This window comes from Bos grunniens, chromosome 8 (assembly GCF_055505025.1).
Source record: "Bos grunniens cultivar Pamir isolate PY7600 chromosome 8, Bosgru_T2T1.0, whole genome shotgun sequence".
NCBI lineage: Eukaryota > Metazoa > Chordata > Mammalia > Artiodactyla > Bovidae > Bos > Bos grunniens.
In genome coordinates, this window is record NC_141172.1 from 37,350,829 (window position 1) to 37,375,760 (window position 24,932).

At 32.6% G+C, this 24,932-nt stretch overlaps 1 protein-coding gene across 18 annotated transcripts in view; it reads left to right on the top strand.

Moving 5' to 3' along the window:
• BRD10 (bromodomain containing 10) overlaps positions 1-24,932 on the top strand; it is a 110,138-nt gene that overhangs the window by 51,696 nt on the left and 33,510 nt on the right. For 13 of the 18 annotated variants that reach the window (XR_015169586.1, XR_015169587.1, XM_086415185.1 and 10 more), the window contains 2 exons: positions 6,269-7,686; positions 17,570-17,649. The exons of 1 other annotated variant lie outside the window; for it this stretch is intronic. Coding sequence is in view for 11 of the 17 variants with exons in the window: in XM_086415185.1 (XP_086271311.1) it covers positions 6,269-7,686; positions 17,570-17,649 (1,498 nt within the window). In the remaining 6 variants the exon portion in view is untranslated. Of the gene's footprint in view, positions 1-6,268; positions 7,687-17,098; positions 17,205-17,569; positions 17,650-24,932 lie in introns of those variants that run through there. 4 more of the 18 variants (XM_086415189.1, XM_086415190.1, XM_086415191.1 and 1 more) reach the window with 4 other exon arrangements.

Consider the following 24,932-nt stretch of genomic DNA (forward strand, 5'->3'; position numbering starts at 1 on the left):
TGTGGAAGTGAAGATTTATTTCACTTATAAGTATTTCTGTTTATTTGCAAGTTACATGCTCTTTTTCTGTTAATATGGATCTTTTCTGCCTCATCTGTCTTATGTATTATTGATTAATAATTCAGCTCTATCTCATTTTTTACCCCAAACTAGACATTGTTGTTACTGTTTTTTGTAATAATGTTTATTTACCCATATGGTTCACAGTTGATTTGTTCTTCAATCCTTCTTTCATCTTAGAACTTCTATGATCATCTTTTTCCTGAAGTATATACTATAGAAGTATTTTCTCTGTATCTTTAAATTTAGATAGTTTCTGTTACTGTCTTCAAGTTCACTAATCTTTTCTTCTGCTATGTCTAATTTGCCATTAGTCCCATTCAGTATATTTTCATCTCAGACATTGTAGTTTTCATCTCTAAAAGTTTAACTTGAATCTGTTTTATATCTTCCATGTCACTACTTAATTTTTCATGTCTCTACTTTTTGACTATATGGATTACAGTTTCAGTTACTACTTTAATGACCTTATTTGCTAATCCTACCATTTGTCTCATTTATGGGTCTATTTTGATTGATCATTTATCTCATTATGGATCATGTGTTTCTACTTTGTTTTATGCCTAGTACTTTTGGTTTGGATGCCAAACATTGTGAGTTTTATCTTGGAGGGTGCCAGATATGTTTATATTTCTATAGGTCTTCTAGAGCTTTTTTTCTGAAATGCCGGTAATTATTTTGAAACAATTTGGTCATTTTGGATCTTTTATGATTTGTTACTTGAGTCCAGAGCAATGCTCCGTCTAGGGCTAATTGTTCTCCTTTGAATTTTGAATTTTTCCAGTGTGGCTTGTGGGAATAAACACTTTATTTTCTAATCTTTTGGGTATTTTTCCCTCACCTAGTTTTGGGTTATTACCTTACATGCATACACTAGTTATTGCTCTGAAGTTGAGGAGGACTCTTTAAAAATTTGCTGTTGTCATTTTATGCAGCTCTTTCTTCTTGAGTTTTATCTCTTGTAGACTCTGCTGCCTTGGTGTCTCTGGACTCTTGGCTTCTCATCTTGTGGAGTCTGCTAGACTCTTATCTGGATTTCCCTTCCTGCATCATGGCCTGAAAATTCTCTGAAACTGACAAACTGCAGTAGTTTTTGGTCTCACCTTCTGTTTCCCATCTCTCTGAGATCACTGTCCTTTGCTTGATACTTAAATTCTTACAAACCATTGTTTTGTGTATTTTGTCAGGATTTTTATGATTGGTTCAAGTAGGAAAGTAAATTTGACTCCTTGTTATCTCGTCAGGTGGAAACAAGACATTTTAGAAGTTTTTACTTTAGAATGAGTTCTGATTTTTATCTAAATGAAAATAACTTTAATTTATCCTTATCCATGAATGATAGTTAGTTTTGCATTTATTTTGTTGCTATTGAGAAATCTCTCAAATCTTTTTATCATTTTTGTATATGTAATCTGTTTTTTCTTCTCTTCTGACTGCTTGCAAGATTTTTTTTTCCTTTGATGTTTTATTGTTTTATTATGGTATGCCCAAGGGTGGTTCTCTTAATTTATTTTCTAGGGCCTTTTGAATTGGGGATTTATGTCCTTCATTATTTCTAGGAAATTCTTAGCCATTATCTCTTTGAATTTTGCTGTCATTACCACACTACTACCCCATTTCTGTATTCTTATTTTCTAGCACTCCAGTTGATGGTTAGACTTTTATTTTTGAGTTTTATTTTTGTGTTTGTATTTTCTTATTTTTAGAAGTTCCTTTTTAAAACAAATCTTTCTGAATCATTCTGATAAATTCTTATTACTCATTATTTTTAATTCCCACTTTTACTTCTTTAACATGCCCTTTTTATATTTTGTTTCATTAACTGAAATTTTTGAGTTGAATTCTTGTGAAGGCTTTAGGACCCCAGTTTTTCTATGTAGAGAAGATTTTGAAGTGTGTAGTTTCTTCAATAAATACAGGTTTATTCAGATTTTTATTCTTGTGTCGGTTTTGTTAATTTGTGTTCTTCAAAAAACTTGCCTATTCATTAAAATTGTCTCTTGGCATAAAATTTCTTATAATAAACATTGTATTGTCTATATCTGTAGAATCTATCGGATTAAATTATAGAATCTATAAACTCATTTTCATCATTTTCATTTCTGGTATTGGTTTTTGTGTGTATGTTTTGTTTTCCTCATCAGTTTTATCAGGCATTTGTTAATTTTAATAACATTTTTGAAGAACAAACATTTGAATTTAATTATTTTTCTATTTGTTTTATATCTCATTAATTTCTGCTATTTCCTTTCAACTTTGGGACTTTGATTTGCTGTTCTTTTTCTAGTTTTTTTCTTTTCTTTTAATGAATATGAATATTTTATTTTCAACTTTCCTTCTTTTCTAAATATACATTCTTATTTATATATGCCCCTCCAAGTACTGCTTTAGTTAACATGCATACCACCAGTTTTCATTGCTATATGGTTTTCCTTCCATATTTCTGGTTCTACTAATTTGTATGTTTAAAGTTTGTTACTTTAGTCCCTACCTTCAACTTTCACATGCCTCCTTAACTTATTAAAGCCTTATCAGTATTTTTACCATCTTCCTGTTTAATACAAGGACCTTGAAACACTATTAAATTTAATCATCTCTCACACAGCTTATTTGCTATTGTTATAATAAATTTTAATTTTATCTTGTCTTCTTTTTAAACTCCACAAAGCGCTTTTATCATTATTTTATGCCCTATCTATATAGATTAACCTATATAGTTCCAATTTCTCACTCTTTTCTCATCTCTAATCATCAGTCTAGTATCACTGACCTTTCTTCCACTTGAGGTAAATCCTTTAGCATTTCCTTTGGCTGAGGTTCTGTTCATCACAAATACGACATTTTTGTTTGAAAATATCTTTGTTTTTGTCTTCATTTTTGAAAGATACTTTTGCTGTGAATGGAAATTTACATTGATAGTTATTTTTTAAGTACATTAAAGATATTCCATTGTCTTCTGGCTTCCATGATTTCTGTTGAGTTAGCTGTAAACCTTTTAAGTTCTTAGTTTCCATATTTACTCATTTTCTTCAGTTCTTTTTAATACTACCTTGCCATTTTAAAATAATCTCCTCTTTACCCATGTTTTCAGTTTCTTTTCACCAGACCTATTTTCCACCTCCTAAAATTCCAGTATCTGTAGTTTTTTTAGAAGTCATACTTTTTTTCCTGAGCCTCACAATAACTTCTTTCCTTTTATATTTTGGGGTTTTGTTTTGTTTTGTTTTGTTTTAACTCGTTCCTTGTCATTGTATCCGTGTGGGAGTTCCTTAAGATCCAGTTACAAAGTGCATTGCCTTAGAGATTTAATTTTTTTCTGTTCAAGTCATGAGACTACATTTTGACATGAAACTACGTTAAACTTTTCTGAGCACCCAGGAAATGTGAATGTGGGCAATAAATCCACATTAGTCAGCTTACAGTTATAAATTCTTAGAAGAGATTTTATTTTTTTTCCATCCACCACTCCTGTTGTGAAGACAGTTTTCCTTTCAGGCCTTTAGTTGGGGCCAGAAGAAGGGACTGTTATTGCTAGTACACCTTTCTGCTAATACTGTGGGCTTTTGGAATCTCACCTTTGTACTAGGGAGGCCAAATTCTACCATCCCACCACCACCCCCATTCAATGAAAAACTGAAACTCCTCAAAACCATAAGCACTTTTGAAAAACAAATTTTTTTGCTAAAATGTCTAACATTGTTTGGATATTTAGATGTAATTAAATACTTAAATGCCAAATCACACATTTTATATGTTTCTCTATTAACTTCTTTAATGAACCAGACTACTTGATAAGATAATTTATTCTATCAGTAATAGCAAGGTAGTTATAGTGTGACCTCTCAGCCAGAAATATAAAAGTAGGCTTTTTCGATAAAATTAGAAGTCCCAATACTGCTAAAATGGTGTTCTTACTGTGTTTTAACAGATTATAATATGATAGTACAGAGAAATAGCCAATGTCAGACATTATACCTCAGTGTTCATTTAGAGTTTATGAATTAGTCACATCTTTATATATCTATTCTAGAGGAAGAGTTCACTCTTGAAAATTCAGAAATAAGAGAAGTTATTACATTTTCCCCCCTTTGTTGTCATATTCTAATGTCTCTCCTAAAACCTTATATGCTTCAATTTTTTAATACAGATTTAGTATATCATACACAATAGAATTTACAAATTTAAATATAAAATTCTTTTTTTTTTGTATATTCACAGAGTTGTACACCCATCACTGCAGTCAATTTTAGAACATTTCGTCACCTAAGACAGAAAGACTATTAAGATACTTTCCATTTCCCACACCTTTTCAATCCTAGGAAACCTCTGATCTTCTTTCTGTCTCCGTACATTTCTGGACATTTTATATAAGTGGAATTATACAATATGTGATATTTTGTGGGTGACTTTTTTCACATAGCATTATGTTTCAGAGTTCATCCATATTGTAACATGTATCAGCACTGTATATTTTTTATTGCCAAATAATATTGCATTGTATAGATATGCCACTTCTTAATAATCCGTTGGACAGTTGATGGACATTTCATGTTTCTACTCTTTGGCCATTTTGAGTATTTCTACTATGATCATTCATGTACAGGTTTTTGATATTTTCATTTCTCTTGGACATGTACCAAGGAGTAGGATTCCTGGGTCACATGTTTAACTTTCTGAGGAACTGTTAGACTGCCTTCCAAAGCATCTGTACCCTTTACAGTGTATGAAGTTTCCAGTTTCTCCACATTTCTCACCAATAATTGTTATTATCTCTTTTAAAATAATCATCTTAGTAGGCATGAATTGGTATCCTATTTTGGTTTTTGATTTACATTTCTTGAATGCATAATGATGTTGAGCATCTTTTTATTTGCTTATGTCTTTGTTGGAGAAATTATCCTTTGTCTATTTTTAGTTGGGCTATTTTATCCTTTTTTATTATTATATGTGTTCTTTCATTTTCTAGATACAGATCTCTTACTAGATACATGATTTTGAAAAAATTTTCTCCCATCTGTCGTTGTCTTTTCACTTGATGATGTCCTTTAAAAGCACAAAAAGCTTTAGTTTTGATGATGTCCACTTCATCATTTTTCCTTTTGTCACTGTGCTTTTGATACCATATCTAAAAACACATTGCCTAATGCAAAATCACAAGACTTCTTTCTTTTTATCTAGTTTAATTTTTTATTTAAGAAAATTTAAAGCAGTGCCCATAAAGAAACAATATTTTTGTTTTTACAGTTTCAACATGAGGAAATTTTTAAGGGGAAAAGAACACTCATCATCTCACTGACCTAGGAACCATCTATGTTTGGAATATTGTCATTTCCTTATTTAGTATGTGCATATATTATTGATATTGTTTGTTAAGTGCTGTGTTCTGATATTTTTTGTGTTTATAGATGTTATTCATAATTTTAATTTAAAGGCTGTATAACATAGCCAGCTTATTTTCCAGCTATGTAATACAACTTCTTTATAGTTCTTTTTTCTTATATAGAACTCCAGTTAACACTTACAGACATGTAACTTTTTCTTCTATTGAATTATCTTCCTCATATAACTTTTTAGGCATGGAATTATGGGATTAAAGGATGTAAACATCTTTATAGCTCTTATATGACATCATATTGCTTCTAGAAAACATTAAACTGTGCTTTTGTTTGCTGCTAAGTCACTTCAGTTGTGTCCGACTCTATGCGACCCCATAGATGGCAGCCCACCAGGGTCTGCCATCCCTGGGATTCTCCAGGCAAGAATGCTAGAGCGGGTTGCCATTTCCTTCTCCAATGCAGGAAAGTGAAAAGTAAAAGTGAAGTCTCTCAGTCGTGTCTGACTCTTAGTGACCCCATGGACTGCAGCCTACCAGGCTCCTCCGTCCATGGGATTTTCCAGATAAGAGTACTGGAGTACTGGAGTGTTTTGTTTAGTAAACATTTAAAACTTTTTTCCATTTATTTTTAAGTTGATGGACTTGTGATTTGAATTTTACTTTTGAGCGGCAATGTCAGTGATAATCCTCCATCCATAAAACTCAGTATCAAGTTGTATATTTATTTCATCTGATAAAAAAAAGAAAAAATAGCAGTACATCTAAACTGGAGAGCCTTGTTGTCTGAAGATAAATATGACATACTTAAAATTCAGTATTTTATGGTATTCTCTATTTAAAATAGTAATAATATAATTTGTTAAATTTTTTTAGGCTTCGGGAGCAGGAAAGAAAAGAAGCAGAAGAAGCTAGTCAAAAGGAAATAGAAGAATGGGAAAGAAAACTTCTAGCTCAAGCAGCTCCAACTTGTATGGAGACCATGTGGGAAATTCCAGCTATTGGGCATTTCCTTTGTTTGGCCCAGCAAATTTTAAATTTGCCAGAAATAGTCTTTTACGAATTGGAACGTTGTCTTCTGATGCCTCAATGTAATGCTTTTCTATCTAAAATAATGACTTCTCTATTAAGTCCTCCCCATCGCAGACCTACCTTACATCGAAGACCTACTTTGCCTTATAGGACCTGGGAAGCAGCACTGAGACAGAAAGTGCAGCAGTGGTACACGGCTGTAGGGCAGACAGAAAATCCTGACAACTGTGCTGAAAAACTTGGGTTGTGTCCTCAGTTTTTTAAAGTTCTTGGAGAAGTTAATCCATTGGAAGAAAAACCTTTTCATGAGCTACCTTTCTACCAAAAAGTGTGGATACTTAAGGGTCTTTGTGACTTTGTGTATGAAACACAAAAGGAAGTTCAAGATGCTGTACTTGGTCAACCTATTCATGAATGCAGGGAAGTTATTCTTGGTTATGATTATTTGGAGAATGCTTATGTACATTTTCCACAGTTCTGTGGTGCAGATGTACGGATTTACAAACAAAGACCTTTTCAGGCCCCAGAATTTCCAATTCCACCCATTAAAATACAAAGAGTACCTCGGATTAAACTGGAGAAATTGAAGTGTGACTATGTTAGTGCAAGTAATGGAGAGCATAGGTGTAGTAGAGAAGGCCTGCCCTCTGCCTTCAGGAAAGAGCAGGAAATTAATTTTGATCCAACCTGCTGCCCTGCTAAAATGAACTTAGATAATCATGACATCTCTGTTGAAACGGAAGTGAACTCTAACTGTGAAATTAGAATTCGCAGGCCCTGTGAAATGAATATAACTGATTGTTGTAAAGAAAATTTAGAGAAACCAGGAAGTCCAGGGGAGGTTACTAGCTTTGGAGAGCCTCTCAGTCCAGGTGAAATAAGGTTTATAGAAAATCAGGAAAAATATGGTGAAGCTTCCAGAGTAAAGCCTGAACCCAGTCCGTTAAAAGAAAATGCTCTGAAATCTTGCCAGATACATGTAAATGGAAGCCACAGTGATCATCCAGACATTAACTGCCACAAAGTTGTAAGGGATATTCTATTAGAACAGTCACTGCAGAGCCACAAGAAACTCAAACTAACTAAAATGAGGGCAAAAAAGAAGAAAAAGAAAAAAAAGAAATTGAAAGATATTTTGAATGAAAACTTACAGAGAAAGCGCGAAAGTCTTCATTCCCTTGCATTCAAGTCTTACAAACCTGAGATCCAGAATAAGTTACTGATCATCAAAAAGAAAGCAAAACACAAGAAGCACAAATCTGGTAAGCTGACACAAATGGGCAACGATTACATTTTAGCATACTTCAAGTAGTTCTTTCAATTAGGCATCATGGAAGGCTCTGATTGACATAATGAAATATATTGTGTGTGTGTGTGTGTGTGTGAATGTCAAGTTTTATATTAGTCCCCATAATTAAAACCCAGAGCAGAAGAGGTTTTACGTATTAGCAACAACAAAATACCAATGTAAAACATTTGAATTTAATTCTCAGTTGAAAATCTTTGAACATTCTCTGGACCAGTTTCTCTATAAGTGATCCTTGCCATCCTTTTTAAGAAGTGTTTTTTCCCCAGCTTAAGGGCAGTTCTGTGCAATGGACAAAGCACTGATATCAGGAGCTATCATTCCTAGAACAAAAAGTTCATAGCAACTAGCTTCTTAAACCAAGGCAAGTTAGATTATCTTTCTGGGTCCTAGTTTTTTCCCATATTATATATATTTAGTACTCTGAAAAGTTCTCTTAGTATACATTTTCATATCCAGAAAAAAATGTCTATAAGGAAAAAATTACATCAACTTAGTAACTTACGATGAGCTTCCCTGGTGGCTCAGATGCTAAAGCATCTGCCTGCAATGCTGGAGATCCAGGTTCAATTTCTGGGTCAGGAAGAGTCCCTGGAGAAGGAAATGGCAGCCCACTCCAGTACTCTTGCCTGTGAAATTCCATGGACAGAGGAGCCTGGTAGGCTACAGTCCATGGGGTTGCAAAGAGTCAGACACGACTGAGCGACTACTTTACTTTAATAACTTATGAAGCTTATTTGTTTTAAGAATTTGTAAGTTTGTCTTACACCAAATTTAAGTACTCACTCTATTTGTCACAAGCCTGTTTGAATGTTAACAACAAGAAAATCTTACGAATAAAGTTTTCAGTGAGTGATTGCACTGCATTTTAAATTACTCAGGTGCTTTTGCTTTTCCTGTTGTTTGCCATTTAATCAATTTCTGTCTCAGTTACCAATAGGATAGATGAGATAAAAGCTTCATTTAATTAACCCTAAGAAAATGTTGCTGGGTTGGGAGAAGCTTGAATGTTTTACTGAAACAGGTTGTGGTTTATCATCATTTGTGGGTTTCAGTTTTTTACTCTTTCCCTCAGTAACAAAGATAATTAAGATTTGACAATAACTTAATGAGTTGGCAAATGAGGGAAGTGAACTTTATTTAGTTGATATAGTTGTTGTTATACCTTAGTTGTTTAAAATCTTTCAATATAATTAAATATTTTAAAATGTGTATGTAATATATAATTGATAAAGAAATAGTATAAAATTTACTATCAAGAACAGGCTTAATTTGTTGAACTAAAAATTGCAGAGTGATCCACAATGATCTATATGATAAAAAGGTACAGTTTTTTTTTTAAGGTAACTTTCAGTCATAAATCCATTAAATTTTATAAGCAATCCATTAGGCTATATAAATTTATTTTGACTGATTTGCCAAGTTCTCTTTGAAATGTTAGCCTCTAAAATAGTAAGTAATATTTTTAAATTTAAAAACTTTTTTCAGTTCTAAAGTATATAGTTTTATTAATACCATTGTTACCTAAAACCTTTTAAGTGTTCATTTATGACCTACGATTCAGGTGTTCAAATGTAATTATGACTTATTTATGATGGTTTATAGAATAGATATTGATGTAGCTCCTATACAGACTACCAGTTGCAGAAGAAAAACATTAGCTCCTAAGGATTGATTTAAAAGGAGTTTATATTGTAAACACACAAAGTGTTGCTACATTTTTTAAATGAAAGTTCAGAGTGTGTGTAGGTCAGATATAAAATTTGTGGGAGTTGCATGTCCCGTTCTAGACAAGTATATGAAAAAAAACTCGAAACCAAATTCAGTGAGTACTTGTGCATGCTCTCAGAGCCTGTTGTTGGGAAGAAAAGGCTTGCAGCATGAAGTAGAAGAAAATAATGCACTTGCCTATACACTTTCTCTTTTTTTCTTCAGAGCAAATTTTAGAAAGTCAGTTTTCAATGACAAAAATACTAGGATCTGGCTAATACAGTTTTCCTCTTCCTTGTTAGTACTGAGTAAGCATAGACCAATTATTTTTCTTCATTGGACACTAAACTTCTTACTGTCATAACAGCATTACATAAAATGATATAACAACAAAACATTTGTTTTATATCATTCTGTATACTTGTCTTTCTGAGACTTTGCCCTGAGCTTTTTTTTTTTTATTAAATATGTGACATTGGGGCCTTTTATAGTTGGTTTTGGGCATATCCTAATCCAGTGTTTTCTTTCTTACTCTTTTTAAAAGTGAGCCTCATGGTCATAGGTTTGGGAACTATTCCTCTTATAGATTCACATTTTGCATTAATACAGGTCCACAATGCAGCTTATAAAACTTTGTACCAGATATTTCAGAAATTTTCAGATTTTAGAAGGGTATACGGATGCATGTAATGTTTATTAAATAACATCCCCAGTGGACCTTAGGGCAACCCCTGTAATCAAATGTATAATTTCTACAGGAAAATGTATGGATAGTCTAAATGAGATGAAGACTATAAAGAACCTCATAACCCTTGATCATGTTTTGATATAAGCTGTTTTTAAAATTTTAGTTTTCAGAAACTTTTGGACTTCAGAATTACACATATATGATTCTAAGCTGGTGTATTAAGGACTCCAGAAAATCTTGAAGAAAACTGTTTAGTTTTGTTTAACCTAGTATTTTTCAAGTTTACTTGAATACAGAACTTTTTTTCAAGTAATAATATTCTGTAGAACAGCAGTTTTTGGCACCAGGGAAGACACTTTTTCCATGGACAAGGGTGGGAGTAGCTGGGGAGGGTGATGGGTCACGTGGTAATGGGGAGGGGGGCGGGCAGTGGCAGAGGAAGCTTTGCTCACTTGCCACTCTCTGTACAGCCCAGTTCCTACCAAGCCGAGACCCAGTACCCATCCCTGCATCGGTTCCAATCTGAGGCCCAGGGGTTGGGGACCCTTGCTGTAGAATATGTTTTGGGATAAGCTGTGTCATCCATGGCTGATTTATGAATCTCTACTTAGGGTGGGCTAAATGTGGTTGGTCTGGATTTATGTAGTCAACCTGGTCCATTTTCTGTTGATTACACATACCTGAAATTTTGGAATCTTCAGTTCAGTAAAACCTTCTTATTGTAATGGCAGATGATTTTTAGTAGAAGGCACAAAGACAAATTGGGTGAAAATGATTTGCTAATTTTAGTGCACTGAGGCAGTTTTGTGACCCATAAACATTTTAGTCTATTTTCAGAATTAAACTTTTCTTTCTGCTTTTTTAAAATATCATTTTGTTTTTAATTTGTTTATGTATGGCTGCGCTGGGTCTTTATTGTTGTGCAGGCTTTTCTCTAGTTGCAGCAAGCGGAGGCTACTCTGTAGTGGCAGTGCACTGATTTCTCATTGCACTGGCTTCTCTAGTTACAGAGTACAGGCTCTAGGGCACATGGGCTCAATAGTTGGGGTGCACAGGCTTAGTTGCTCCGCAATATGTGGAATCTTCCCAGACCAGGGATTGAACCTGTGTCTCCTCCACTGGCAGGTGGATTGTTTACCAACTGAGCCATCAGGGAAGCCCTCTTTCTGCCTTGTAAATTTTGAATTTATTTTCAGTTATTTAAACCTGTTCCTTATTCTTAGAAACATTATAGAATATAAAAACATTGTCATTTTCCCAATTATGCATACTTACAGCACCAGATACTTCTCCTTCATAATACTTATTTATAAAATTTATTCTTAATAGTTGCGTTTATTTCTAGGTTATTTTGATGCTTGTCTCCCCTCATTTCTATAACATCCTTGAGAATAGAAGGATTATTTTTGGTTTTGCTCCCTAATACTTAGCACAATAACTGACACATTGTGTAGGAATCTATTGAATGAATAAATTAACACACATAATATGATTCTCCAAGATATATTAGTAACTAAGATTTACCATTTAACATGTATTTTTTTATTCTTTCAAAGCATTTTTGAGTAGGATTATACTATACATACCATTTTGCAGTCTGCTTTTTTGCCCACATGACAGTTTACCGAACATTTTTGTGCAATAAATAGATCTCTGTACCATCATTTTAAATGAGTGCCTAGGATTCTGTTATGTGTATTGTGTAGTTCATTTAATTAGCTTCCTTAATGGACATTTCAGTTGTTTTCAGTAACATACTATTGTAGATTGTATAGAGCAAATATAGTTGACTGAAATGAGTTATAAATTTTAAAAATGAGAGGATTTTTTATAAAACCTGAAAAAATAAACAGAAATGATTCACAGTACACTGACTGTTACGAAAAAGCTTGTGGTATTTTTAAGTTATTTATTTCAACCCGTTTGGTTTGGAAGGTTTTTTCCCTACTTACAGGGTCATTATTTTCAACCAAATCATTTTGTGTAGTTCATCTAAACCAATTAAAATAAACAGGACAAGTGTTGTAAGTGAAGAAATTAAGATTCAAATTAGTAAATAGCCTCATTTAATAATTGTTAAGTATACAGTAAAGACCATACAATCAAAGGTCAGAGAGGATAAATCAATGTTTTCTATAGTATGATTTTATAGAGGATGAAGGACTTTGAAGAATAAGGGGGATTAGGTAGATGAAAGTGGTTAATAAGTGAGCAAAACCATGGAGGTGTAAATAAGCAAAGTTTCACTGAGAAAAAGTAGAGTAATTAGAGAAGAACTTAAGGAAAAAGTTGAAAGTTGACAATTTAGAAGCCGTTTGAATGATGGAAATATGCTATTTGGGGATGATCTCTTTCTGGGTTTGTGGTGCTGTTTTAGATAATTGAATCAGGAATGCAGTCTGGGAAATGAGGTTGAAATAAAATATATCAAATGTATAAAAAGTAATGAGCTGGTTATAGGGAATGACTGAGAAAGTAATGTAATCTACAATATTTGATTATATTGTATAATCAAATAAACCCAGGCCCGTATTTTTGAAACAGTTGTATAATTCTATGTTAATATTACTATAGATATGTGTCTTTATGGAGAAAATTCTTACAGAACCAATTCAAGATGCCAAGATACAGAAGTGAAAGAATTGATTATATTCCATGGCCTTTTATTTTAATGCCTTCTACTTCCCCCACCCCCCCAAAACCCAATACTCTTACAATGATTACTGTGTACCAGGCACTATTCTAAGCCTTTTAAGTCTCATCTAAGTCTTACAATAAATAAATAAAAGTAAAATGCCAACTTAAAAAGAATATATTAGCCAACATATGGACATTTAGTAAATAAAAATCATATTTAGACTTTCTATGACTTTACAGTCTAACAGGCTCTTACCAGAATTGCTGATAATACAAATGCCCTTGGGTTTCCAGTTTTAACAGTGATCAGTGTCTTAGTAGTGATCAGTGTCTTAGTATTCATTCACATCAGGATCCCTAAAATGAAAGTACTGAGATAGAAGTATGTGTGTTGAATAGTTTTTAAACATGAGAATGCTGAATCTAGGAGCATTGAAGTGGAAGTCTTAGTAGTTCAAGGAGCCAAGGAGTGAATACAGGCAGGGATACCAGGTGAAGGTAAAAATGAAGAATGAGATGGAGGAAAGAGTTGGATTGGGAATGATAGTCACCTTAATTTTTCTGATGAAGTGTATCTCCTTATTCTTGATGACTACAATTCTATGCCTACGTTATAGTGTAAATCTGTATTTTTAATTCTATCTTTCCCTGTTAAGTTAGGCTTCCTTCTAGAGCTGATCTAAGCATAATTTTTAAAAACTTCATTAGGTTGTGCTTATATCATTAGTTAGGAAGCCATATTTAGGTTTCCTTTTCCATTTTGAGGTGCATGTTGATACTTTTTGCCATGTCTATGTTTTAGGCTCAGGAACTGTGTTGAAATTCTTTGTATGTTTTAAATTGACTTTTGACAGTTATATTTTATGAGACCAGGTGACTTAGGGCAATGGGTGTAAAACGCTGGGTATGATCAAGTAAGCCCCCTGGGGTGGGGGGAGTATGTAACTTGCCCTCTATATAGCTTGTTGTTTTTTAGTCGTTTCCAGCTCTGTGACCCTATGGACTGTGTAGCCTGCCAGCTTCTCTGTCCATTGGTTTCCCAGGCAGGAATACTGGAGTAGGTTGCCCTGGAGCAAAAACAGATTACCAAATAAAGGCTGTGTGGTTTTATAGTATTCCATTCTCCATTTTAAAAGCAATAGTTAATAAACAGTAACAGTTAATTTTTATTGATGAATACAGGAAACTTTGTTTTATTTTATTTTTTTATTATTATTTTTTTTTACTTTACAATATTGTATTGGTTTTGCCATACATCAATATGCATCCACCACAGGTGTACACGTGTTCCCCATCCTGAACCCCCTTCCCACCTCCCTCCCCATACCATCCCTCTGGGTCATCCCAATGCACCAGCCCCAAGCTTCCTGTATCCTGCATCAAGCCTGGACTGGCGATTCATTTCTTATATGATATTATACCTGTTTTAATGCCATTGTTCCACTGAGGACAAAGATATTAAGTAATAGTGAATATGCAAATCTTATAACCCTAATTAAAGGAATGTTCTGAAACCAGTCAAATACAAATTACTTCCCTGCAGAAAGTCTGAAAAAATGCAGTATTTTACCATAAAAAGAGCACAGCTTTGAAGTGAGACATATCTAGTACAAATAGGTGCTTCAGTGCATATTAGTTATAAGTTCTCTGTTAATTTATTTACCTGATTATAGCCTGTTTATTTCTCTGTGAAAAATGAGCTAATACTTATCTGGCTGTAGTTTCACAAAAATTAATGGAATAGCAAATGCGTGGTACCTAGCATGGTGCCTGGCACATGGTAGGAATCAATAAATGGTAACTATGATTTTTAAGAGGTTAGAATTACATAATGGAAAGAGCATGAACTTTGGAGTTAAGAGTCCCTGGCTGTGGGGATTACTTATTATAGTGTAACACTTAAGTAAGTTAAGAACCTTTTGATCTTCATTTATCCCACATTAAAATGGAGGTTTTGCCTACCTTGGAAGGTTTCTTTGAGAATTAACTGAGATAATTTATGTATCACCTTACTAAGTGTCTGACACATAGTAAGCACTCAATAAATGTTAGTTTCCTTACTACCATTCCTAGGTCATGTTGTGACACTCTTTGGTAAATTGTGTAAATTATTTAAATTCTTTGTCTGTGTTTTCCTCATTATAAAATGGACTCAGAATTGTAAACAGTTACCTGCCTTCCTTTTCCTACCCCCAGACTGAACATTTCTGATGAAGAGTAGGATTCTTATATTTAAGGATCTTAACTTGTATACAAAATGAATAATGGGATTTTTGTTGTCAGTAATTCCCAATCTAGTAAGGAAGAGAAACATGTAAACAGATAATTGTAACACTGTATAGTGTTACATTAATTGATAAATGTACAAAGTTGAAGAATTAAAATGAAGGAGTAAGTTAATAAAATAAATTGAAGGTTAAAAAAAATTAACATTTTGTTTAAACTCTTACCACAACGTATCTAAGGCAGATGAGAACCACTAATGACGTGTTGATGGTTTACCCTGTGCCTAATAGTAGTCTAAGCTCTTAGCATACTTTAACTTGTATAATTCTCACAGAGTTGGTAAGATTATTATCCCTGTTTTGTGAAGCTGCACAAGGAAATAAAATAATTTGCTCAAGGTCTTGCAGCTTGTAAGTGGTTAGAGCTGAAATTCCAATCCAGGTAGGTAGTTCCAAAACTCCCAATACTACTTCCAGTTTCTTAATAACATTTAAGTTATCTAAATGACATGATGAAAGGAGGTACCCAGTAACCACCTCAGCTGCTTAATTTATTCAAATAGAGTGGTTGTTAGAGTTAATTGAGAATTTATTACCTAAGTTTAGTGTCTCTGTGGCAATAATATCAGATTGATTGGAAATATCAAAAACGTCCTCTGTTGTGCTTACAAATTAGTAAATACAAAATCAAATTATTTTTAAAAAGCTAGTTAGAGGCGTTCTGAGGGGTGGGGAATAGGAATGAGGAAGGATTTCATTTCCTTCAAACTGTCCTAAGTCAGCAAGCAATTAAATCTTTTCCTGTAAACTTTCGGTAACAGTAAAGGTAGCATGTCTCAGAGGAGAGATATTTTGGTGTTCAGATTCATCAGTCCACTTGAGAGTTACCTATTGCACCCAGTTTAGAAGTCAGTTATTAGCTGTGTTATATAGTATGATAGTGCTCAGTCATATCCAGCTCTTTGTGGTCCCCATGGACCTGCCAGGCTCCTCTGTCCATAGGATTTTCAAGGCAAGAATACTGGAGTGGATTACCACTTCCCCCTCCAGGGGATCTTCTGGACCCAGGGATTGGACCCAGGGATTGAACCCATGTCCCTTCCATCTCCTGCACTGGCAGGTGGATTCTTTAGTAGTAGCACCACCTGGGAATCACTTCTCGGATATTGCTAAAGCAGCCCACCCATATACCTATTTTTGTATAAATTTAGTTCTAATATTTGTACTGTGTGAGCACATAAGCAAATAAGAATAATGAGAAAATAAAATATATGTTAGGTTCTTAAATTTAATTAAAAGCAAAAGTCAGTAGCAGGTTGTTACCTATTAGAACAAAACACTAAAACCCTTGTGAATCTCAGCAGTTGAAAATTTGCAGTAGTTCAAGTGTGGTATACTTGGGTTCTATTTAGTCAGTTAGAAATGATTCAAATTATAGTTCTGTGATCTGATTTTACAAATACAAAAGAAAATACAACTATATTGTAAACTAGAATGTACTTATGACTTGAATAAAATGCTGCGATCAGATTGATTGTTTTCATGCAAAATCATCATACCTATTAAAATATTTAGAAAAGAACAATAGAGATTATTGTATAGCAGTTTTCTCTTTTGAAAAAATAGTAGTTTTTAAACTGATTTTAGCATACAAATGATTGTGAGCTAAAATTAACTTTAATTTTTTATTCCCTTACATTGTAAACTTTTGGAGGGCAGGGTTTCCATTTTATAATTCTTTGTTGTCCCCATAAATTGTACTGTATCTGGTGTTTGTTAAGTAAATAATTTATTAATTGATTTTGCCAATTATAAATGGGGAAAAACATTTACTTTAATATGTTCCTTACTAAAATAAGATAAAGGCTGTATGTATGCATGTATTTCTTTAGTCTGTGTAAATACGTATTATAGATTATATATACTTTATGCTATAAACTGAAATTCTTTAAGAATATGGATTTATTTTTCCCTGTGGTTTCTGATTGCGCAAATGATGAGGTGCACTTTAAAGGGAAATGTTTACCTTGTTTTAAAACTGGTTATTGAATACTGCCAACAGCAGCCCATTAGGGGAGTGCAGAGCTAAAGAGATAGAAGGAAAATCTTGTTTCCTAAGCTACTGAGAGGATTTTCACATTAGGTTGAATAAAGACCATAGTCTTCAGAGTATAGTTCTGTACAAGTTCCTGACTACAGAAGTCGTTGTTAAAGGTAAGGTTTTTTTTTCCCCTTATGTAACCTCATTTTAAGTTGTGAGTTATATTTTAACTAAGCAGTAGTAATATGACTTTTTATTTTCCAAATCTTATTGTAATAAATTCTGGTACCATGCAACACATTAGAGATTATAATAGTTTGGCTGTTAAGAAAACACCATTTGTTAATATGTCTGTTATGGGTAGTTATAGTTTGATGTTTGCTTTTGCTGGGGCTTGTTTTGATTCATTATTTTTATTTGACTCACTAGAAGCCATCTGTTAGTTATAATTTAACTTTCAAGGTTCTATGTAATTTGCTTTTTGTTAATGAAATGCTATAAACAGCATTATGAAGCTTTTCTCTTTTAATCTTGAAAGGAAAAAAATCCATATCTAAAAAAGCAATCACAAAGAAGAGGAAAACTGTCACAAAGTCACCTACTGTACCAGAATTTCAGGTAAATGTTTGAATTTTGTCTCAAAGTTTTTCAGTTTAATTTTTTATATCTGTGTTTATGTTGTTCCTCAAGAGACTGGCCAAATTCTGCCATAACACACAATACTTCAATGAAATATTTCCAACTATGACTTTTTCCCTGCAAGTGCAGACATAGCAATGATTTAATCTGCTAGTATTTCAGAAATTTTTACCTCTCTTTTTGTCTTGATATTAAAAAAATCTGTGGTTTTTTTATGCTATGCTATCTTATAGAAGTGGTTTAATAGAAATATGTTAAACTGTTAAGTACAGTATAGCGTACAGTGTATGTGTGTGTATATACATATATACACACACACACATATAAATATAAATGTGTAAATGAAAGTCTTCCAAGAACAAACTCTAGTTTGTACATGCTAATATTGCCTAGGTAATCTATTTTAATTTATTTGGGCACTGTAGAAATGATAGATTTATTAACTTAAAAAACAGGGTTTTTTTTTTTTAACACAGCTATATATGAACTTCAGAGAGAATATTAACTGAATGGATTTTAAACATTTCTGCAAAAAGAAAAAAAGTACTTTTGTATTTTGCTGTGTGATTATGTCAAGAGTTTTCTGTTTGAAGCTGATACTGGAATAAGCAGAGAAGTTTACCTTAATTAAATAATATTTTTATTTTCTACTTTATAAAAGATGAGTTTTCTACAACAAATGACTCTCTAAAAATTTTCTTGTAGTAGTGTGTCCTATCTATTTCTGGTTGGTTTAGATTATAAAACTAACAATTCCAAAAAATATAAGTGATGTTAAAATGAATTTCTGTGAGTGTAACAAAGAAGAAAATAAAAGAGTAATAACCGTGAAAATACTGATAATATGTAATATGAGTTTAACAATTACGTATATCCAAAAATGTAGACACATCCTTTTTTTTTTTAAGTAAAATTTCTATTTTAGAAGTGTTTTTTTTAGTGGAAGTTAATAACTGGTCAAATTTAATACTTTTAAATGAACAATAAAGAAAATAGATATGTTTTTCTCTTAGTATTTTAGAATATTTTTAATGACATCCTTAGGATGAATAATTTCTACAGAATCCTTTTATATAAAGTAACCCTGGTTCCAGCATATTCAGTAAAAAGAAAAAAAAAGTATTTACTGTTTATTTAGAGACCTTTCTACCGTTGCTTGTGCGCCTTATTTAATGCTACAATAGTATATGGTTATTCATTCTTCCACTGATTTCATGCTTCTCCCACTTATTTTTTTTCCTTAATACCTCAAAGTATTTATCCTGGGAATATGAATCTCAAGACAAATCTGGTCCATTGTTGATATTTGCCTTCATCCCTATATTAAATGGATGATTTTTATATGTAGTAAGTAACACTGCATAAAATATTTTTTTTAATGGAAGGTGATACTCATTAGTGAGGCATGAAAATTAATTTAGTATATTACATGGCCAGAATTTCTTTTTTAAGCTAACACAGTTAAAATAGAAATTTTAAGAGTGTGTCAAATATAGTAAAGGTAATGTTATTTCATAAAACTTTGGTTTCCATTGTGTGTGTTTACTGACATGCAGTGTAAAATGTATTTTTGACCATGAGTTCTGGGCAAAAAAGTATGAAAAACACTGTCTTAAGTGATGCTTTTAGTTAGTTACTGACCATTTGCTTACCACTCAGAAACTGAAGGTCAAAAGTACATGTTTTGCTGAATTGAACTGTTTAAAATAAACAACATCCTCTTCCTGGCTCTTAAGGTTTTCTGGAAAGAGGGCAGGGCTGTGTGTTGGTGGTGGGTGGGGCTGGGGATGGGGAATAGACTTATGAGAACAGGTGTTCTTATTCCTAATTTATAATTTAAATACCATGGTAGTATTGAGAAAGAAAATTGACAGCCATCTTCCAAGAAATAGGTCATTTGCTTCAAATAAGCAAAGAATAGGAGATAATATTAGTCACTAGTAAACTTTGTTGTTACATGCAGAACTTATAGTTTTGCCTTTCAGAATAATTCTGTGATAGTTTCTTTAACTATTTGATTTAATTATTTAATTATTCTTCCCACATGTAAGAAAACTGATTATTATAAAACAAAGAAGTGAATTTATTTCTTTCTCAAAAAGCTCTAACAATATGACATTTAGTACTTCAGAAACATGTCCAGGGATTAAATTGCATAAAGTTTTTTTTTTTTTTTTTAAGGTTCTGGTGAATTGAAAAAGTAAATCCTGTCTTTGACCTCAACTACTTTTTAATTTGATAGTTGTTGATTTTTTTTTAGCTAGATGAAATGTGTAAGCCTGTTTGCTTCAGGAAGAATCCATGTTTATTCATATAAACAAGTGATACCTATACCTCAGGACAAAACATAATCATCCCACTCCTATTTAAAGTATACACTGTAAACAGTCAAAGGCCTGTTGTATTTATATTTGTGTGTATATTATAATGAGACTGACCATATCTGTACCAGTTTTTCCTAGGAGTTATATCAGTGGTTCTCAAATGTTCAATGGCATAAAAAGAAACTTATACTTTTATTAAAAATGAAAAATCCTGGATTTCATCCTGTAATGGTCCATCCTTGGTTCAGAGGATCTAGATAGATATTAGTAATCTGGATAGTACTTAAGCATGTGGATTCTGGAACCAGGCTACTTGGGTTAGAATGCCATCTTAGCACTAACTCTGTAACTTACTTAACTGCTCAAAGCTTCTAATTCCTTATATGTACAATGGAGTAATAATAATAATAGTTCCCACCTCATAAGGTTGTTGTCAGGATTAAGTGATAGAACTTAATGTTTTATTATCTTATTTTTTAAATAAGCATGTCAGATGCTTCAGACAGTACTGTATGAGTAGGAAAATCAATTAATTATTGGTTAAAGAGCATCTATTACTGACCTTTACCACTTTACCCAGCAACTTAAGAGCTTGGATTAAGTCTCAGATTTGGTCACATTTCATCATTAAGCCTACAAGTATTTGAAAAGTAAAAAACCAAGTAATAGTATTTGCATCATTATATTAGAGGGAAAACCTGTGCTTAGCCCTCCTTACTATCAGGAGTTATACATTTGGCATATAGGGGAAGTTGCCATGTTTTTGCTTAGCAATAGTTTCAAAAAGTCAGGAAATATTTTTAGTCATCAGCACGTTGGTGATTTAAGCTTTTGTGTCAGATTTAACAATTTTACTGATTACTTTGTTAAATTGACTGGACTATTTTTTTGTTTTTCTATATCAGTTTTGTAGTACAAGGAAGACTGTTAGATTGAAAAGTGAATATTTATTTTCTTAATAAAGTTAACTTTTACCAAGAATATTAATATGTTTAATATTTGAAAGAGAAGCCTAATATTATGTGAATTTTCTTTTTGTGCACAGTTATAACAGAGTCATAGAAAGTATTCCTAAAACATAGTTTGTCAAGTCTCAATAAAATACAGTTTTAAAATTAAGAGACTTAGGTACCATGACTCTGCTTTTTATTGGTAACCTACATATTCCATGTCATGTGTGCTTGCTCCTATTCCATGTGTGTGATTTATTCTAAAGGCTTCTTTGCAGAGAAAATCCAGAATCCAGGTGTTGACTAAGATTTATATAGAAGTATTTTCTTTTAGCATAACCATAAACTCAATGATCCTTAACATACCTCTGAAAAAAACACTGTTGCTCCATTTAAGCAATGGAGAAACTAAGGGATATGAAATAAAGTACTATCCTCAATGTGACAATTTGGGATCAAAATTAAAATTAGAATTTAACTGCCTCACAGAGTTAAGGACCTTTTGATTATATTGTTATTTTGAATTGCTGCCTCTTAAAATGAGTATTTTCAGCTTCAGCTTTTTATTTCACTTTTAACATCATGGACTTTTACTTCCCCCTGAAATTTTTTTCTGTTTTTATATATTGTACCTTGAGGGAAACACCAGTTTTTACTCATATAGTGGTATAAAAATGTTTTGATTTATTAATCAGACTTGTCATGTTGCTCATGATATCTTTATTTGCAGGTTTTGAAGTAGTCATTATTTCTGAATGATCATAAGAAGTGAAAGGAATGTTCTGTCCTAATAATTTTAACAGATGTCAATATAATTTTAGTTTAAATATAATATAGATTTTGAATTTACACCATGCATTTAGTCTTTTGCTTATAACTTTATAATAAATTATTGGAATGTTTTATTAGAATGGTAGTGAACATGACCCATTTTATTTGGACCTATTCATTTTGACTTCTCTGCATTTCCCTTTGCTTTTTAATGTAATTTACCATATTGTTTTACTTTTGTATGCTATCTTACTTACGTTCTTTTTGGAACAAATAAAGTAAATATCTCTCAAACCTATTGAATTTATACCTGAAGGACATAATATGTAGCTTAAAATAGTGATTTACTTTGTAATTTTTCTGAGATGTGATTATGGAATTCTTTTGATCTCTACAGGACCTCCCCTTCTCCACCATATACACTTATTTCTATAGACTATATACACACATATCTGCTTCTTGAGTTGGAGAGAGGGCCTTTTAATACTTAAATTTAATAGATATGAAACCTTAGATATAAATTAATTCCTAAAACTATAACATGGTGCTCAGTCGTTCAGTCCTGTCTGACTCTTTGCGACCCCATGGACCGTAGCCCACCAGGCTCCTCTGTCCATGGGATTTTACCGATAGTGCTGAAGTGGGTTGCCATTCCCTTCTCCAGGGGATTTTCCCCACCCAGGAATAGTACCTGCATCTCTTACGGCTCCTGCACTGGCAGGCGAATTCTTTACCGCTGGCGCCACCTGTGAAGCTCAAAACTATAATACACGTTCAAATTATTGTTAGATTTTTTTTTTTTTAATTTGTTTTATTTTGCTTAGAGAGAACCCTTAAAGAATATGATGTAAGAGGAAGAGGAGTCCTAGGTTCCATGGTATTTCTCTATGAATGTGTCATCTTTGGTCACTTAATCTCTGTTAAACTAGCTTGTGTGTGAATTGGAGATACCCCTCTTTAGCCTTGGCCAAGGTTTGGACCAAATTACTTTTTTTTTTTCTTTTGGTCCCTTTCAGCTGTAAAATTTATGATTTTGTGACTGTCACGAGTTGCACCAAGTGAAAGATTAATTTGAAGGAGAGTTTAACAACCTTGAAGAGGTTCTTCCTGGGAGAGAAAACTCTTCTTGTTAACCTTCTGCAGTATGACTGAAAACCTTCTCTTTGACTGTTGGCAGTGTGTCCTGACTATAATCCAAGCTGCTGTGGAGCTTTCTTTCACCTTTGCAGGCACTAAGCCCTAGATTTTTTTTTTCCCCCCAAATTTAAGGTAATGAGAAGGAGGTCTTAATAAGGTGTTTTTGCTTTGTTCAAAAAAATTTATGTTCTCCTTATTAAAGTGAACTTTTCTTATTGGATTTATTTTATTTTTAAAAGCATCATTTGAAATTAAGCTGAGTTTAAAGTCCACACACGCACAAAAAAGGCCACACACACACAGACCTTACTTTGTAAAGAATGTATAAATGACAGAATTGACATAAATATTTTTCCCTTAAAATATAACCTCAAAATGGTAATTATGACATAAATAATTATTTTTCCCTCAAAATATAACCTCAAAATGATAAGTAACAAATTTAGAATAGTGTTCCCATACAAGAATTTTCTAATAACTTGACTCTATATTTGGAGTATATGTATTACATATTACATATATATGTAGAGGGAGGTATATATTAGTATTTAAAGAGTATAAATTGTGAGGTAGGTATTAAGTCACTTCAAGATAAGTTCAAAGTAAATATTGCTAAAAATATTTAACCCTCAAATTCAGTAAAATTTATATTTGAATCATGGCATTTAAGGAATGTTTGTGCATTAACATTGAACACTGTGCTTTTAATTCAGTATCCCATCCCCTATTTGAAGATAAATCTTTTTAAATTTTGTACTCATTTAGCTCCATACTACCAAATGTTTCTGTGACCATGCAGATTTGTAATTCATAATCATTTAGTACATAATTGCCCAAAAATGTGAGATTTGCAGCCCATACCTTGGAACTTGTTACAAATGTAGAATCCTAGGTCCCACTTCAGACCTACTAAATCAAAAGCCTCATTTTAACAAGATTCCCAAGTGACTCTTATGTGCATTGAAGTTTGAGAAGCACTGATTTAATACAGCTTGCTAACTAGGAAAGTATTTTTTTAATATATAGCTCTTAAGGTATAGAAATAATTCCTAGTTTGACTTCAAAACTATGTTGTTTCCTTAAATGAAATATAAATATTTTCTGATCTCATGACTAACTGCTAATTAAAAGATCTTAAATTTTTTAGGATGTGTTCAGGTATAGGGGTATATATTTTCATTGTTACTGTAAGTTTCTACAAAGTACAAAGAAAACGTACCTTTACTCCATGTATAATGAGACAGCTAAATGCAAGTGAAAATTGCTCTGAGCTTTGCCGTATGTACAAATGAGCATGTCATTAACCTAGTACACCAAGTTCAGTGAAAGGGGTGTAACCATTTGAAAGTTCCATGGCAAATTTGACATGGTAGTCATAATAGCAGTTTATACAAGTTTAGTTCCTATTGAGCACTTACTAGAAACCTGGTGTAGGGCTAACATGGTTCTGAGGCTTTATTGATATGATAGAAGTTGAAGACATTATCTAGTTCTAAAGGCACTTATGTAATTAGCCACTTTACATCAGCATTTCTTCCATAATTGTAGATTTAGCAAAGGCAAATGTGTATAATGTGTCAGCAGCAATATCCTACTATTTAGTTGTTTTACTGGTGTTTTCTACTCTGAAATTGTTAATTTGGGTTGCCTAAATACATGTTTTCCCTGCTTTGTCAGTTCTGTGAGTTTGAAATTATGTAGATGTTTCTAATCATTGTTAATACTAAGTATAATTTATATTACCTGTGATAATTCTTTCTTAGTCTATTCAGTTGAACCGTATTGTCTTTTTTGTAGATCAAAGGCATATCAGTGTTTCATATGGTTCAACTTAAAGTGTGGAGGCTCCTAGTCTCCCATTTTTGTCACATAGTTGTCACTAGGAATGATCTTGTTGTAGTCCTCTTTTGCTTTGTGTTTTTGTTCATTTTCTTTTAAAAGAAAATATGCCTTTTAGGAAAACAGTGCCCTTACCAGAAATTAATGAATTTTAAAAACATGAAACTAATAAAAAATTAATGATGAATTAATAGCTTTATAAGTATAGTATTTTTTCATTTATACAGTATTACACATTATA